General features: G+C 39.3%; 1 protein-coding gene and 1 non-coding gene across 3 annotated transcripts in view; one reads left to right on the forward strand and one right to left on the reverse strand.

The window, feature by feature from the left end:
- Window positions 1-1121: 1121 nt before the first annotated feature.
- The window catches only part of Rorb (RAR related orphan receptor B), a 181279-nt gene continuing 163538 nt past the window's right edge, over window positions 1122-18862 (reverse strand). For both annotated transcript variants that reach the window (XM_005324109.4, XM_005324108.4), the window contains exon 10: window positions 1122-7906. In XM_005324109.4, coding sequence (XP_005324166.1) covers window positions 7751-7906 — 156 coding nt within the window. In that variant the 3' untranslated portion in view covers window positions 1122-7750. The remainder of the gene's footprint in view (window positions 7907-18862) is intronic.
- LOC120890203 (small nucleolar RNA SNORD121A) lies at window positions 11412-11489 on the forward strand. The gene has a single exon (XR_005734445.2). It is a non-coding gene; the product is annotated as a small nucleolar RNA SNORD121A (small nucleolar RNA).

Raw genomic sequence — 18862 nt, forward strand, 5'->3', positions numbered from 1 at the left:
CTTTCATTTTAATTGCAACTGGTTAAGGTATATGGCTAGAATGAAGTCTGGATCTTTTCTCAATGAACACTTTGACTCAGGCCAGGTCCATGAGGACTAAAGAATTTTCAGAAAATAAATGACAAATCATTTACTGAAAAAAGAATCATCGCAGGTAAGAATCTATGCTTATAAAGGCAAGACCAAGTTTATAAAGGTAAATCCAACTATTATTTTCAGCCCCTTTTTGTTCTCTGGGAGTTAAGAAAACCACTAGGCAAGATTTTTTTTTCTTTTTCTTCTTTTAATTTTGTTCAGCATTAAAGGAGGGAACTTCATAAACATTGATTGTCATTTACAGAAAACATTCAGAAATCATGTGTGCATTATCCGGGAATGCTAACAGTTTTCAACTAATAATTTACAGGACATAAAATAAGGACAAAACCTATTACATTCTAAAGTAATATAAAACTCTTTTTTTTTAATTGTTAGGGAGTGCTGTTTTAATCTAGTATATTTATAATTAAAAAAACTCAATGCTTACTTCCTAAATGACTCAGGCTGCAGTTTTACTCACATACACAGAAATTAGGGCTTATATATTAAACAAGGAGAGAGAGAGAAGAAAATTGTAGATTTAAAAACTATATATGTCACTGGGTTTAAGTGTAGTTTGCTTTTTGCCTCTATAGGCTGATAAGAATACATGGCGATGATGTAATTAAACTCCAGAAAAATCAATGGTTGACTATAGGAGGCATTATTCTTTTAAAAAGATATAATTATTATGCATTTCAGAGTGAAGACTTTTATTTTACATACTCATGGCAATGCAACTTTGGTGCATTGCCAAGAGTGGTGTGCATGCTAATGAGATGCAAACTGTACCCCTTCCACACTGCCCCTGCAGGTGCAATGGTGGTTAGTGGGGACAGCCTAGCCCCAGACAGACCATGGTGTCAATCACTGGAGGACATGGAGTCCCTCTGCACTTTGCAAGCATAGGCTGGAGCTAAGGTAAAAACATTAAATCTCTGAACGCTGGAAGTAATGAAAATCATTTCTCTCAATCCTAAACGCAAGGAAGCATTGTCAGGGATTTAAAAAATATTGGAAAGTCTCATTTAAATCTAAATATCTTTTATTATTATTATTATTATAAATCGATCCTCATAAAATACTAGCCTTTTAAAGTCATATTTGGGATGCAGGAAAAGCATCAATTTCATCGGACTTGCTCCTGCCTGTGATTCTATACTCATGACACCTTGGATTTTCCTCCCTCTCAGTCTCTCCCCACCCTCCCCCAGGTTCTTTACAGCATTTATTTGGTGAAGGTCAGTTATGGCTTCAGCGAATGAGTGGTCTGACCTCAGATTATTAATAAGAAATAAACGCGTACAAAAATATTTTGTTCATCAGAAAGCAGAGTTTGTTTTCCTTAAGCTATTCCATGCAGAAAGGTTTTGGACAAAGCCATTTGCTACAAGGAAAGATGACTTAATTCAGACAATGATTTTTTTTTTAAACTTTTCTTTTTCATATCATCTAGTTCAGATGGAGTCTGCAGTTCTTAGGCCAATCTTCAATTCAAATTCTTTGGAGCAGATTTAATTGACAGCCCTGTCCCTTTCTCCATTGTATTACAAAAAGAAGCGTACACTTAACACGGATGACCCGTCAGGATGCTTAAACTGTTACAATCAGTTTCCATTAAAAAACTGAGAAGTACATGACACTCAGAAAGGAAGCAAGTACATATTTGCTCTTTGTTGTTTTCCCCCTCTAAAAAAATTGTTACAAAGTCTTATGCTTAAACAGAGACATAGAAAAATCAGTGTATTCACTGCCTCCAGTTATTTACAGCAAAAATTAGAGACAGCATACATTGTATTAGACCTTCCACAAGCATATATTAAAAGTAATTACATTTGAAAAAATATTTTATTTTTCCTCTACATTTCTACAATACATACTCAGTTTTCTGTGGGTGTAGTTTTCATTCTTGTGTGTGTGTTAATCAGATGAAGCAGACGGTACCGTGTCTGGATGTGGGATTTGTAGCTCTTCAGACATACCTCTCGTGTGTCTACATATGGTAGTGACAGAGGCACGACAGTGCTTACCATCAGCCACAGCCAGAAGAGAGTAGTCGAATAAGAGATAAAGTGCTGCTCAGCTGGGGAGCAGACACCCTGTGTTCCTGAACTGGGCTTATTCAATTCCAGTAACCCTTGTGCTTTCGTTTTGGCGGCGAGAATAATCACTGAGCTGCTTTCTCTGATCCACTGGAGGTCATGCTTAATGGTCATGCAAGAGGCAAAGATGACCATGGCCCATTCAATTCAGAACAAATTCAATATCATAGGAAAAAAGTGCACAGACAACCCCCATCTGGTGCATAGGAGCCTGAGGTCTGCACTTCAGAATGTGAGGGGACCCCACTATCAATGATTACAGAATAAATTCTTCAGATGCGTCCAACTGAGGGAAAGTAAGAACTTGTTGCAATATTGAAGCCACCCAGTGAACCATGCAGGTTGAGACTTGAAAACACAAAGTCATGCATTTGACTTTAAAAAAAAAAAGTGGCAAGAAAGCTAACCCCCTGGCTATCCAAGATGGAAATTTGGGCAAGACAAATAGAAGTATCTTTTATTAGCCATCGATAAGTTGAATTGTCTTCATTTTTATACCAACATTCTGTTCAATCAACCTCTAACTATATCCTTGAGTAGTGATCGTTCCATGTGGAAACTTAACTGAAAGCCAGAAAGGCAAGATCTCTCCTTCTTCCCTTCCACACTAGTATTATTCTCATGTCATCCTTGGATGAATCTGGCCACATTTTCTACAGCTGAATAGGCTGCTAGACTGTGATTTTGATTTAAACCAGAGGTTGCAGCGGGCAGTCTCAGGGGACTCTTCTGTTCCCAGGTGTGTTTGTTTGGTCTACACTCTGCATCAACTGCCCTTATTTACAGCTCAAGACATTTTACAGGACTTGGAAGCTCTAGCAATGCTGAGCTCCAGCCTCACAGTGGATGTCCTCTGTTAGGTGGGTTATTTCCTTGCCACTTGCTGCTGGACTGCTTCTCTCATTTGCATCCACTCCCTGGTCCTTTTAGGCTTTTGAATTTATAACCTCTGCTTTAAATGGACATGGGCCTGAGACTTGCACCCCCTTACCCACCAAGAGATTTCAGGTCTTTTCTGAAAGCTCTCCCTGGTTTTCCTTATCAGGCCTTCACTTCTATTTGCTGTTTGTATTAGCAGACGCCAACATCACATCAAATAGCACTTCATCTAAAACAGATGGACAGCCTTTCCCTCTTCTTTATAAAGGGACTTTGTGCAAAGTTTCACTCCAGATGCGTGCTCCATAGTTATTGCTGTTCTATTGACGGGTGCTTCTGTTCAATTATAGATGTCCCTGCCTGAGTCAACTACCTATTGTAGTAACTTCATTGGAAACAATTGTTTAAAAAAAAAATCGGGAAGAAATTATTTTCTCTACTTTCCAATAGCAGTAGAATTTTTCCTTGTTTCTTTAATAAACAGAAACAAAGAACATGGAATGACATTGACATTATTTGCCTCTGACTGATTTTTTTTTGGGTGGGGGAGGGAATTGTAAGTTTTCTGTTGACCTTGGAACGTAAAAATTGTATTTGCACTCAGGCCAGGTACACGTAACAGGGTAGAGTGAATGTGCACTGGCTCTCCATCTGCCTGGTTCTCTACAGTTTAGTTGGACTGTTGGAAGTTAGGGGTTGAACCAGGCAGCCACAAAGGAAATAACACTGAAGTCTCTCTCACATGTCTTGTTGACATACAGAGTTCATTACAATTTAGGGTCTCTTAGATTTTGCCAAAGACATCTACTTACCCCAGAGACCATGATATTCCTCTTTGTACCTACTCAGAGGTCCTTTTATCCAGAACCCTGAAGACAGTGTTAAGACAAGGGAAATCCAGAAGAGCATTTTTACAGTACATCTCTTCCCTCAGATTTTAGTCTTTGACAATAAAAGAGCCGCAGGAAAGGGGCTATTTCAATGACGAAAGTTGTCATGAGGGATGTGAAAACAGATTCGGAACCTCTTCTTTTCTTCTTCTTCTTCTTCTTTTTTTTTGGTACTGGGAATTGAACCCAGGGTGGCTTAACCACTGAGTCACATCCTCAGCCCTTTTTATTTTTTATTTTGAAACAGTGTCTCACTAAGTTGCTTAGGGCCTCACTTGTAATCCTCCTGCCTCAGCCTCCCGAGCCACTGGGATTATAGGCATGCACCACTGTGACAGGCTTCTCTTATTTTCCTTTCAAAATTTGCTCTTTCTTCTTTGGACACAGATACACTGGCACTCAAATCTAAACAGCTTTACTTCCCTTGTCAATGTCATCCAATGCCAGTTAGATTCCCTTCTTTTTCTTGCTCAGGATTTGCATAGGAAGCTTGGATTTTCTGGGGGGGGGGGCATATCTACTCCTAAAAATGGAGCACCTGATTATTTGACTCTTAGAAGCTTTTAGAAAATAAATGTAAGTTTTCCTTATTCGTCTGCAATTTTTAGGCAAATCCAAATAATAAAGGCCAGTTCAGTTTATGACATGAAGTGATTACACATGGGTCTGAAAGCCTTGTCAGAGAGGTTCTCTCACTGGCATATTTAATTTGTGCCATTGAAATTTTGTTGTCATTTTCCTGTTTTTTTTTCCCTCCTTCTTGATGTATATTTTTTTTATTATTTTATTTTTTAAAATGAAACATCCCTGAGCAGAGACAGTGCAACATCTGCAGTGATTGTCATTTACAAAGCACGGAGTGAGGAGTGCAGACTATGGATTCTTCTTCCACTGTACACCTTATCAGGAGTGTGTTTGTTAGTTCCCAGGGGGAAAGGACAAAGTGCTGGGATTGTATGTTGTAAAGAAAGTTGTTCTTAACCAAATTTTCAAAATACCTTGACCTGTAGTCACAAGAGATGTTCAAAAGGGCAGCTTTTTAAGGCTTTGTTACTGTGAAAAACATGACTTGATTCTCCTGTCAGGGGAAATTTGGCAACTGTAGCCAAAACTGAAAATCTCTTTTCTCAACTGAAGTGGGCTGAGCTTGTACTGGTTGGTTTCCATTGCATTGTTCTGGTTCAGTTGCTAGCTCTTTTTCCTGTGTCCCTGGCTTCAAAAAGTTCGTGCAGTCCCAATGAAATGCTTGCACTAGTGGAAATGACACAAAATCAAAACCAGTATCTCCCGAGACAGATGCGGGGAACAATCTTTTTCCTACACCACCCATGGGACAAGGGAGGAAAAAATTCTCAGCTACCTCATCAATTGAGCCAATTTAAATCCTCTAAGGTAAACTGGAGGCAATGAATGATTCCCTTTGCAACAGAGTAGGAATTACAGGCTGACAATGGGAAGCACTAGGCCAACAGAACAATGAAAACAAAGTTTGACATAAGTTCAAAGCTCAAAGGGAAACACCAAGTAGACACATTAAGCATCGCCTATCACAAGCCAATCATAAAACATACATTGCATTTGGAAACGGCTTGGTTTAATTGAGTGCCTTCCATTACCCTGTTTTCCTAGCAATCAGTAAAGTAATCTTTCCATTAGAAGGAAATATGACTCTTGGAATTAATTCTTTATACAAAGAGCTAGCAGGAGTGACATTTATACCAAAAAGAATTGAGTCCCTGTAGCAGCATAATAAGCAGTCTACAGCTGTCTTCTTAGAACCAAAGGTAATTTGGTTCAATGTAGTTAAATTAATTGAATATAACTAGTCGAGAAAGAGATTCATTATTTTAAAGCCTTTTTGTTTTTCCCCATTGGTTTGGAATTCATCAATCATGAGGTGAGAAAAGCCTTTGTTTTCTAAAAGGAAAAGACTAACACTTGATCATCAATCAGGAGTTCTGAGGCATCATGGAGATGGCACTCGACCATGAACTTTAGGAGATCATAGGAAATGAAAAACAGTCAAGGTCCCCATGATTCGAAATTTACAAAGCAGGTCTGTGTGTGTGTGTGTGTATGAGGAGAGGGGAGCGCCGTGTGTTTGACAAGGGAAAAAGGGCAGGTCTTTATGCACAGGCTGGCCTACACTTAAGGAGACTGTGATTTTCACTGTCTTAATATAAATTTCTCTCATAGTTTCCATTTTTAACAATCTTACTGTGGCTCAGATAATACCAAGACATAGGCCTCAGGGACATGGACAAAACAAATGTCTTGGAATTTATGCATAATTTTACCTGAGAATAGATGGAGAGATGAGAACTTATACAAGAATGTCTAAATTCTCTGATTTTGATGTCACTCTTGCATTCTGTAAGTTTAAGAGTTCCTAAAAATATAATCTAGGATGGATGGATAATGCAATTTCAAACTGCAGAGAAAGTAGTTGTGGCATTGGGTATATTCCTCCCATAGAATAAATATATATTTTTTAATCTGTCAAGTTTTTGCTATATTTTAATAATATATTGTTTTGAAATTGAAGAAAATTAGAAGCCCCAGGCTAGAATGACATAGAAAGCTCTACCTCCCCCATTTTATTGTTGTCTTTTCTAACAAATACTTAAGGATGAATATCAAGAAATATTTTTTAACCTTGTATGTTCTACTTCTGCCTCTTTGTCAAAAAATGATTTGAGAGAAAATATTTACCCCAAATGGCGTTGGACACTAGGAACTGGTTTACTTTTTTTTACTGTTATTTTTCTAGAGCAAATGGCTGGTGGTAATAATGCACAGACCGTAATTTTTTGGTTGAAGACACTGAGCACCAAAATCAAGTTTTTGTCACAACCAGAAATCCAAATCCTAAGAAAAACAGTGTTTTATATGTTCTGGTATAAAATAGGAAATGTCTAATTGTTTGGTCAAAAAGCATCCCATGCCTTTCAATATTATCTGCAGCCCAATTCTCAAAACAGGAAAATGGCTCCAAAGTCTTTCCCCCAACTCAGTATGGACCATCTTGACAAGGCTTTGATGTCACTGACAGAAATAAGAGTTTTTATACAGAGGCTGTGCATTACATGGATTTCTTTGTAGACTTATTTCTGAGCTGGTACCGATCTGCTGTTGACTATAGATGAAAACTCTGGCTGAAAAAACAAAACCCTGATTGTCTAACATAAAAGTAACACATAACACAGAAGGTAAATAATATAAGAGAGTCTGACTGAACCTCCCTTGCTAGTAGGTATGGTATTTTAAGCCACAGTGCGTGTGCATGTATAAGTAATAGTCATATATAATATTCCACATATTATATAGTTATTACATACATGCACAGTACTTTCCAAGACAGCTACAAATTTACACATGCATCAACTATCTAAAAACATAGAAATAGATAAGCCTATTAAGTGGAATTTTCTTAAATTATATTTGAACAATCAACAGGAAAAGTAATCATGTAAAGTACCGCTCTGTTCTCGTATATATCTACAATAAAATTCTATAAACAGTTGTCTCCAAAACATACCCGAATAAAATTAAAAAAAAAAAAGATAACACCCGGTGTCCTATATTTGTATATTTATGGTCATTTCAAAACAAACAAACAAAAGAGCCCCACTCAGGTGCATATTTACATTCTTCAAACTGTAGCGGTGAAAAATAACTCTATGAAGTGCAGGACATTCCTAATGTTGCAGTAGTGACATTTTTCTTAAGTCTTCATGAACACATTGCTTTCGTCTTAATGGTGGTGTACTCCACGACTGTGAGCCAGTTCTCTCGTCCCCTTCATTTGCAGACGGTGGCACAGTCAGGGTTAAAGAGCTCCTTGTATAATGGAGGAAACAGTGTATTCACTATGTCAGGATGAGATTGCTTAAATACCTGCAGCTTCTCCCCGTGCAAGTTGCAAACTGCCGTGATGGTTGGTATCTTGGCTATTAACTGCAGAATGGAGAAACAGGGAGGGAGACAAAGAGAGAAGCTCATTAGTGCTCTGTCTTCTCAGTCTTTTCCTAGCCCCAGAAAAAGGTAAATGGCTTTGGAAAAAGATGTTCAGAAAGAACGAACGCTCACTTTCCGCTTCTCTTTAGAATAAAACAAAACTACACCTCTCTTTGCATCTCCTAAGGAAAAATTAAGAGAAGAAAAGAAAGCAGGGCCAAGCTTCCTGATTCACTGTTTGAAAATAAAGAATGTACGGGAAATCGTCTGCTTTAGTAGTTAGGAATGGGTGCTGTGCAGACAGGATGCCTGAATGGAAATCCTGCTTCCAAAATAGTCTAATGATGGTGTGGCTGTGACATAATTCTGTCTCAGTTTACACTGTTGTAAAATGGGCTTACTAATGGCATCTGCTTTTTTAGGTTCTTGGGTGGACTGAACAAGTTAATCTTAAAAAAGAGTTAAGAATGTTATAGGTGCAGAACATAATTGTTAGCTAATACTGTTATCATTCATCAACTCCTATATACTTGTACGACATGAATATTAGATGTTTTGCAGTAGAAGGTGATAACGTTAGGTAAGTTTGACAAACAGTGCGAGGTAAAATCCATAATTATCTGTATTGCTGACTCTCCAACTCTCTAAACTTACCTGTGCCTCTCTAATCCCTTTCTATTATAAGGAATAAAATGAAACCTATGCCTAATCAAGAAAGATTGTGGGAGGTCACTGGCATTTAGCAACTTTAGGGAGGTATTTAAAAATGAATGGGAGAATACTCACTTGAAATTTCTAGATTTTGATAGATAGGTCTCGTGTAGGATGTAACTTTTTGAGTTAAAATACCCCTAAGACAATGTTTTATAACCATTTAGAAGGTTTATAGTTTGTTAAGTGCTGGGCAGGTCTAGGCAGATGAGCAATTCTAGCTTTTAACATACCTGCATATTAGGAGCACATCAAATCTATCCTTTAGTGTCAAGTTAGCTTAAACAAATGTCCTCATGGACATTTTACTTACTGTGAGGAATGCGCTATGTTCTTCTATACAGAACACTCTATAAGTGTGATGGTTTATATAGCTGACTAAAGATACCCTTGAAAATGATGATGATAAAATACAATTAAATAAAACCAGTCTTATCACCAATTAAGCTTATTGCACTTCCTGTCCCATTAAATGACAAAACTCCATTTCAGCCTTTGAAGTAAAAGAGGAAATAGTTACTTTATGGTTTTTCAACATTAGAAAATTGCACTCTTTCATTAATGTTCCTTTTAACAACTAATACTAAGCATACTATGAGCAATTTTAAAATGGTGTTGGGATTAAAGCTATTGATACACTAAAAGGATTGAGAATCCATAAAGATGTTTGGGGGTTCAGACTTCCCAACTTAGCCATCTCCACTGCTATTTAAAAAGGGATAGAAATGAAAACTGTGGAATCTTTGTCTATGGAATGGATGTGAAACTTTTGATTGAGAATGCAGACTTTCTTTCCAACATTATGAATTACATTTTTTCATTCATGATACTCCACAGCGATTAATTGCATGTTTACTATGTGACAGGTCTTCAGTTACACACCAGAATGCACAAAATAGTTATGGTTCTTGTTTGTAGTCTACTTGTGAAGACAGATGGGAATAAAGTTACCACACTGCCAAACGCAGATGGAAAAACTGTGGAGCGCTGTAGAAGAACGGTGGCATGGCAGTGGATAATAGGATGTCCTCCCTTCTTGTGGCAGGCCCAGGGAATGCTGCCCTGAGAGGGTGACTGTGGATCTGAGCTCTGAAGGAACAGTGAGAGCTAAGTAGGTGATGGGGAGGAGATACATAATATACCCCCAAATCACAGGCAAAGATGCTGTGGCACGTAGTGCCTTGGAAGAAGTGAGGGCAGCTCAGGGTTGTTGCAGCAGTAGGTGAGTATGTTTGAGGATAAAGATGGAGAGATGCACATGGCCACATTATGGAAGCCCTCATGGTCTATGTTGTGGTCTTTGAAAGAGTTTTAAGTAAAAATAATCAGAAGCCCATTCTGCAATCTCACATTGAGACCGTGGTGGAAAACTTTATTTTCTAGAGTGTGAGGGTGTCCACTTAACTGAGTCCCTTGGGAAATTATTCAAGCTTTCTTAACCAGCTGGCTCACCCAGAAGGAAACTACAACAATTTAGGAACACTTCCTGCACATTACAATTCTCCCTGAAATAGCTATTGAATGCAGAGAGGCTTTGAAAGCTTTCTATAGTCATCTACTATTGAATTGATGTGCAGAGCTCCTGAAACTTCCAGATGCAACTCTGTAATGACTGTCAATCTGTAGTGTGCCTAAGAATCACCGGGGTGCTTCCTAAAAAGGCAGATTGCTGGGATCGACTCCTCAGGGATTCGTTTTCAGTAAGTCTGGGTAGCACTCAGATTCATGTTTGACACAAATATTCTCCACAAAACTCATGTCTATGGAACAGACTTTGAGCAACACTGCTTTAGTTGTTCATGTCTTATAAATCTACAAACTGTCTTTCAAAACTGGAAAGTAAACTCTGTATTGTATTTTAAACAAGCCTGGTAGTTGAGTGTCAATCTCTTTTTCAGAAGGCAGATGAGGACATTATTATAATCTAGAAAGAGAAAGTTGAGGGTTGGTGATGTAGCTCAGTGGTAGAACACTTGTCTAGCATGTGTAAGGCCAATCCTCAGCACCAAAAAAGGAGAGAGGGAAGGTTGCATTCTCCTAGTTCTATTATATGGCCAGGGATAAGTAATGAACTTCTAGAGTTTTCCCTGTGACACACAAAGAGAAGTAGTCTAGGATAAAGAACATGGGCTTTCAAGTCAGACTGGATTCGGATACTAGTTCTGCCATTTACAGTTATTTGACTTTGAGTGAGTCACTTAACCTCCCAATTATCTTATTGGTCAAATTCTGATTGTAACATTACCTCCCTCAGAGGGATATTGAAGGATTTAATGAACCAACACATAAGTTTTCCAGTGGTGCCTGGCACATAGTGGTGTCACACACAAGCAACTGCCATGCTTCCATTCCTACAGAATCCTTCTTTCAAGGAGAGAAATCGCCAAGGCCATCTAATTCAGTCAAATAACTCAGAGGGGCAGGAAACCAACTTAGCCCTAACCAACCTCTAAAAATCGAGTCTTTGTATATTGTGTGTTAGTGCATGGGGAAATCAGCTACTTACTTCTATAGAAATGAAAAAGCAAAATCATATTGATTTTCCATTTTCTTATAGCAATAAAACAAGTTGCTCATTCTATTAACTGTGATTTATAAAGAAGAATCCTATGTACTATAGTTCTTCAAGCATTTTTCTTCTCCTTTAGTGAAGGGAAGGTGTGAGAAATTAAATGCAAAAGAGGATGACTGAGATTCTTCAGCGATTGCTCCTTTGACTGGAAATAGGTAACAGCGTGTTTCACTTTGGAAAGTGAATATTGGACTCTTGCCCCTTTATGCTAAAAGTTGGTGTCTCGAAACAATGATGAGAGAATTTCCAAGCACATATCTGAGGTTTCCATGTGGAATTTAAATACTGAGTTTCCTTGGGGCAGGGGGAGCTGCTGTCTCGGAAGAGCCTGGTTCTGCCATTTTTTATGGGCTTTGGATCCAGTCCCTTTTGTTCATCTGTAGAAAGGGTCGAATGGTCAAAGAGCACCTGGACAATTTCAGCAAGGTGCGCTGAAACAGCAAAACTTTCTCAACCTCTGCAGTACCAGAAGAGGCTGGTTGAGAGACGTCCAATCAGCTGCAGGTACAGAAGTGCTGAAAGTGACATCCACCACGGCAGCATGAAGGGCCAGGAGGCCATGCGAAGGCAGTGGCAGCACTTGTCAGAGCCCAGAAGGGCCTAGTGGGGAAGACAGCAGGCAGTCACTTATTGCTCATTAATATTATGTACTGCAGCTGGGGGACCCCCATTTCAAAGGGAGCTCAGAGCAGCCTCAGCAGCAGTTAATGGCTCAACAACTTTTTAAACAGCTGGGGAGGTGATCCAGAAGCACTTGGAGATGGAGGGGGTAGTCAATTTCAAATCATCATGAAATTCCTTCATGTTTAAATAATCCCCATAGCAGAAGTAGACAGAGGGTCTATAAAAAGCCATTTTCACACTCATCTCTTTCTTATGACAAGCATTTCTTATAAGAAGGAAGCTTCAGCTTATACCTACAGGGGTCTGCAAGAAGAAAAAGCGGCTGTTTGAGAAGAGATAATAATCCTATGCTCCTCTCCACAGTGTGGTTTCATGAGAAAACTCACAATTTTATAACTGGCACATTTGATGTTGGAAAAATGGGACATGCAGAGGGTAAAACTAGTAATCTTGTTCATGTGGGTTTCCAGGCCACCAGGAAGCCAGGAAGCCAGCAATGGTTTGATCAAAGTGGAAGAAACTTCGGAAGCCCCGATAAAAACAGGGTACATGAAGTGAGGCTGAATACATCCATGTCGCCTGTCCGTTCACATTGCTCTTTGTGATTTTTGTTTGACCAAACCTAGACACTAGGATTCAAATTATGATATTGAGCTTGAGATGCATTTCCAGGTCATTAGCCCTCTGCCCACCACCCCTACACCAATCTTGGCAACCGTGTTATGGGGCATGTTCTTTCTACCCTGGACATTGTTGGCTAAAGTGGAAGTGGACACTTAACTGGGGCTGGAACTAAGAATCAGACAGAGCCTGTAAGGTACTTTCTAAATGTAGCAGAGACTTCAAGTAACCTCAGGAGCCAAGGGCTGGCTGTATTTCACCATGTGGACCAGAGAAAACTGGTGTTCAGAAAGGGGGAACATTGAAGTAGATATTTAAAGTAGAAAAACATGTACGAGATGCAGAGTTCATAAGGCTTTTCAATTCTTAATTTTATTTAGTACCTTCTTGAATGGGCGGTCGAAAGTTTGATTTTTAGGTTTTGTGATACATTCTTCATTATTTGTTATTTTATTATTTTGCTTAAGCTAGCTGGAATTGGTTCCTGTTACTTGTAACCAAAGAATCCCAATGAATGTATTAACTTGCAACTTGATGAGTGCGGAATAATACCCAAACCTCTCTTCTCATTTACAGACCTTTAATCTGATGGACAACCCTTGGAATTTTAGGGTGCTGGGCATATAGTGTATGCTAGCAAACTGTCAACTGCTAAAATAGACTGAAATAATCGAGCCCCTCACTGGTGTTCTTTAAGGAAACTGCCATGCATCCTTCACCATTTTCTCCTTGTACCTGGCATGTAGTACATATTCACAATGAATGTAGGTTCAAGTAGAAAACTGTCCCAGGGGAGAGCTGGGTTTCTTGAGTATAGATTTGAAATTTAAAAATGTGGGGGCTCTGTTGAGTTATTTTCTATAATTTTGCCTATTCTTGTGGTTTTTAAAATGGGTATTTACTATATAGTAGAAGCCTGATGGGGAGTTCTGGAGTGCCCCAGAAGTGGTTACCAGATAGGTTAAATTTGTAACAATTCACTGAGATATGCAGTAATGATATTAGTACTTTTCAGTATGTGCGTTTTATTCTAAATGAACTATAGACTTTTAAAAAATTTTATTTTTTAATTGTAGATGGACACAATATCTTTATTTTATTTTTATGTGGTGCTGAGGATCGAACCCAGGGCCTCGCACGTGCTAGGTGAACTCTGAACTGCTGAGCCACAAACCCAGCCCTATAGACTTTTTAACATATAAAACACATTCCTGGCAAACAGAAATAGGAATGGGGAGGTTGAGACCACAAGTCACATCATCTGGGAAGTGGCTCCTCAAGTTCTGATTAGACTGCACTAATTTCAAGATGAAATTAAACCAGAATCTTTAGTCCCACCTACTGAAAATTACATCCAGGGCCTTGCAGGAAGATTAAGCAAGGTGCTGGATTTAGGCAGAAACATTCCATTATTAATCGCAGAGTGGTCTGTTTCGATCTCATGGAGAAAGCAATGAAAATCACTGCAAATGACCTTTTTCAGTTTTCATGATCTCTCAGTGTTTGTTCCATAGAGTCTCTGAGCAACGTGGTTTTTTCTTCTTATTCATCTCATGAGAGAACTACTAGTATGAGAGTGGCCAAGATGAGTCGTTTCAAGTAAAATTTCAAATATTCACATATACATGGGGTTGTTGAAGCCTTCCATCTTTTAGGCTTCGAGTCAATAACTTGGTATTATCATTCAATGAAAGATAAGCTTCCTTTTCATGTTGATGAAAACAGTTTTGTTATCTTTAGGCTAGGACAGGAATTAATGAGTTAGTGAACTTGTTAGCAGGTACCTTACCAGCTTGATTTACTATGAGTTTGGGGGGAAGTTGGAAGTTTCCAGACACCTGAGCAGAAGTGACTCTTTCTGAGCCTCTCAAACATTTAGGAGCAGCTCCCCATGAATTAACTGTTCAGGTACAGAAATTGGCCTAATTGGGTTCAAATTCTGGTCTTACCTTTTCAAGCTAGTTAACTTTGGGCAAGATACACGTTTGCTTGAATTTTTAACTTTCTCTATTTTAAAATGAGATAAAAAAAAACCCTGGAGTTTTGAAAGTTAAATATGAGTACATTCAGAATCCATCAGTATAGTTAGTGCATGATCCATGGTCAATGCATTATTACCACGGTTTTTATGAGTTCAATCATGCATTGCTTTTCATTTTAGTCATGGAGATACTTTGTATTTTCTCTCTGGGTCACGTAAATTTATAGCTCCTATACGTTTATATATTTTACATATTTGAACTGCAATAAATATTTGTTGAGTAATTAAAATGGATGAAACTTAGAGACCTTTCCTACTTTACCTATTTCCACGTGAGTCTTTCTTTTGCAGTTTGAAAGCTGTGGCTAATTGAGGCTGTCTTCTCTAGAGAGTGCCTCACCAGCAAGGTGAAGGCAGTGCTCTGGACCCTTATGTAGATAAGAGATTTTTGCTCAGACAGAATGATGGCCTCGAGAGGCTATGTGTGAAGTAGGCAGGAGAGGTAGACTTCCCTCTTGTCTGAACTTCAGAGAGTCCAGATCAGTGATGCCGAATAGAAATATAATGTAGGCTTTAGAAGTAATCTATAAATATCTAACAGCCACACTAGAAAAAGCAAAAAGAAATAGGTGATATTAATTTGATTTAACTTAAAATACCAAAGTGTTACTTCAACATATAAACAGGGAAAGTGCAAATGAGACATTTTACATTGTAGGTCTTTAGGATGGGTGTAAATGTAGGCCTAGAGGCCAAGGAAGGCGATCTTGTGTATCTTGCAATGTAGGTGTTTAAGGCGTTCATGCCTAAGTAGGTCAAAAGACCAAAAAACAAAGGGAGGCCCCTCCCTCACCTCCCAAGGCCTCCTGGAAAGCAGTGCGTGTATGCTGTGTTGTGTAAAGTTGGACCATTTAGTCTGACTACTTGGATTCAGGTTATCCCGTTTATGCCACAGTCCATACGTATTATTGTCTATTTGAAAAGTGGGACTTTGCAGTGATGCTGTGGGGAATCAGGAAAAAGTTCTAGTTTTTTTCTCTGGGGCTGTGCTGAAAGGAAGCAGCTGTCTCCATAGTAGCCCACTTGGCCATGTCCATAAACGAAGCACAAGATCTGAGATGGAGTTAAACCTCAAAGGAGGAGATTGGTCACCACTTCTTCTTGGCCATCACTAACCGTAAATCCCCACTGCATTTCTTTTTCTCCGTTCCTCTCTCTCAGTGCCCCTGTCTTCCCACCCCTTTCTCTTCTTTCCTGTACTGGGGAAATGATTGCATAAAGGGACATGGCTGACACATGCTCAGGTACAGCAAGAGCTTAAGAAGACTAATCAGAAAAGAGAGGTGGACAGACAAGAACTCTCTGGCCAGCCAGGAATAGGAAGAAAGAGAGGAATGAGATTCTGATCTTCAGCAAAATTACTACAGATACTACCACATGCTGGAAGAATGAGAAAGGATTATCAGCATACAACTGTGGGTGGAAAGCCACTAGAAGTATGGAGAAGTGTGGTGTGTCCCAGGATTCCTGGAAAGCTGGCATCTATATAATGTGGCAAGGCACAAGGATTTAGACAGATTTTGAGATGTGAGGGGAAGGCATGGATTCACTGACGTGTTACATCTGTGGCAAAATGAAAAGCAGAATTCCCTCTTGGTGTGCACACGGAGGACTGAGTGGGTTTGGAAGTCTGAGGTACTTCTCCAGAAACTTCTCCTTAGTTTGCTACTTTACACTTCTCAATATAACTTTGGTCAAGAACACAACGCAGGAGCGTTCCATCTCTTTTCAGGAATGCTGGGAAAAATACATACACTACCTAACAATATTTCATGACTCTAATTATCCAGGAGGCACAAAAAGAAGGGCTTAATTGAGAAGTATACATCGCACCTGCCTCCAGTTATGGGCCTGACCCAAAGGCTACATTTCGAAAAGAGTTGGAAACATGCACCTGAGGGCAAGATGTGCACAAGATGTAGAGATCCAAGCTTTGCCCTTAAACCAAAACAAACCTTTTCTCCTCATGAGTTGTTTACATCAGGTATTTTGTTACAGTGGCAGAAAGCTGACACAGTATTCTGTACACTGAGAGTGTATTTGTCCTCAGAATGTTCAAATAGCCAGTGCTTTGCCACAGCCTGGCTTGAGGACCGGGCCCCTCCTCCAGTTCCTGTCTCAGTAACTTCAGTCAGGGCAACAAGAGGGGCAGGTTTAGTGACTTGTAATGAAGTTGCCAGAGAACTGAAGCACCAATGGTCTTTACAGTTCATATGTTCCCAGTGATTTTATACCCTTTTCTCTGTCTCAGCAGGGACCCTGACATTCTCAACTGAGAGAAGCAAAGAGTATCAGGTTCTGAATTCCCACAGGTCCTCACCTAGGAAGAAACTCCATCACAATGAGTCATGGCAGCACTAAATACCCAAGGAGACGGAGCCCCTCCTGGAAACCTGACAGAGATGCTGGCCTTTGGCTTTATAAACATTGTACACTATGCAGCTTTGGGACCAGAAGACCATCTCAAACTAAATAATCAGAGTGCACAGAGTACTAATTGGAATCAGCAAGACATGGCAAATCAGTTTTTTTCTTCACTTTTTTTTTTTAATAATGGCAAAACATCTAAAGAGTCCTTAAATAATCACACAGTACCCTGGACTGGAGGGCAAAAGCTGTGAGAAAGAACCTTTGTTTTTCTCTTCTGGGCATAAAAGATGTTATACTGAAGGGACCTTAAAGACCAGGCAGTCCAACCTACTCATTTCCCAGACAAGAAAAATGAAGCCCAGAGAACAGATGGGCTGCCTCCTCTAGTCATATGGGGCTTAAAAATATATATGTATATTTATTTTTTTTCATGAGCTTTAGTGAGAGTGACCAGTGTTATCTCATTTCCTGGCTTCTCAAATCCGGGATCCAGCCAAATCTAACTATTATTTATAGTCTGAACATACCTTATACTTTTCTACCTCCATACCATCGCCCCCATCACGTGGAATGCCATTCTTTACTTCCCCAACCTCCCAACTTCCATCTTTCGAAAAGTTTTCATCCTTCAGTGATGAGCCAACATATAACCATCTCTTGGATAAACATTTTCCAGATGAAATGAGATTTCCTCTGTCAACTCCAACAACTATTACAATAGCAGCAACAGTGTTCACATGTTACCTATTATGGATTAGGCAGATTACTTACATTTTAATCTCATTGAGTCCTCAAAATAACCTTTTGACATTGGTGCTATCTTTCGTCATATGGTATTAATGAGGAAATGGAGAGTTTAAATCAGAGTCCTGGATCACTTGGCTAGTAAGTGACTCTGACAGTTGAATATAAATATGCTACCTATCATTATTATGCTGAGAGAGGAAACTAAATTCTTTAATATGATATTTTCTCTAGTCCCCAATTCACCCAACAAAAAACAACAACAACAAAAAGCCAATTAATATATGGGAACTCAAGCTTCTTAGTTCATGGGTACAGGATCCCTGAATTTTCATACATTTTCAAAATTTAAATTTGGCCAAAGGCACAAAACACTGAACTTTAATTTAAGGGAGCCGGTGTATAAAAAATGTGTTGGAGTCACTTTTCTTTCAGGATGATGTTTATTGACTGTATGTCCCCAGTATCTTATGTCTGTTGTACCTGTTTATGGTCAAACTGGTCAGTGGTATAAATAGTCTTTTGTAACATACTAGAAAGATCTAAAGGCTAACCCCTCCCCACCTACTGGAGATTGACTCGAGCCTCCAGATTTGAACACAACATTGTGTGCCTTTTTCTAGATAGGGGTTTTCTAGTGTCCACCAGATTCCCCAGGGGCTCTATGAATGAAGAAGCTCTCCTGAAAGAATGAGAAGAATCTGTGGTGGGTGGAAGAGTTCCTCTTAGGTTTGAACAAAACTTTTCCTTTAGAGGAGTTCAATGAAAGGGCAACTGTGATGGTTGAGATCTTAAATGCATCTCGAAGGCCCAGATTCTAAAGGCTTGTTTGCAAGTCTATGGCACTACTGGGAGGTAGAACCTTGAAGAAGTGGGGCCTAGTGGGAGGAGGCTAGGTCACTTGGGGTGTGCCCTTGAAGCAGATATTGGGACTCCAATCCCTTCCTGTCTCTCTGCTTTCAGGTTGCCATAAAGTGAGCAACTTGGCTTCACCACATATTCCTTGTCACCATGTCTGCCCTGCCACAGACCCCCAAAACAATGGAGCCAATCAACCGTGCCCTGAAACCTCTCAAACTGTGAACCAAAACAAACCTTTCCTCCTCATGAGTTGTTTATATCAGGTATTTTATGTCACAGTGTCAGAAAGCTGATACGATATTTTGTATACCAAGAGTGTATTTGTCCTCAGAATGTTAAAACAGCCAGGAACTGGAGAGATTCACCCATGGCACCAGCCTTGATGATAAATCTGAGGCTCACACAAATGGAA

Source organism: Ictidomys tridecemlineatus, chromosome 4 (assembly GCF_052094955.1).
Source record: "Ictidomys tridecemlineatus isolate mIctTri1 chromosome 4, mIctTri1.hap1, whole genome shotgun sequence".
In the NCBI taxonomy this organism is placed as follows: Eukaryota; Metazoa; Chordata; class Mammalia; order Rodentia; family Sciuridae; genus Ictidomys; species Ictidomys tridecemlineatus.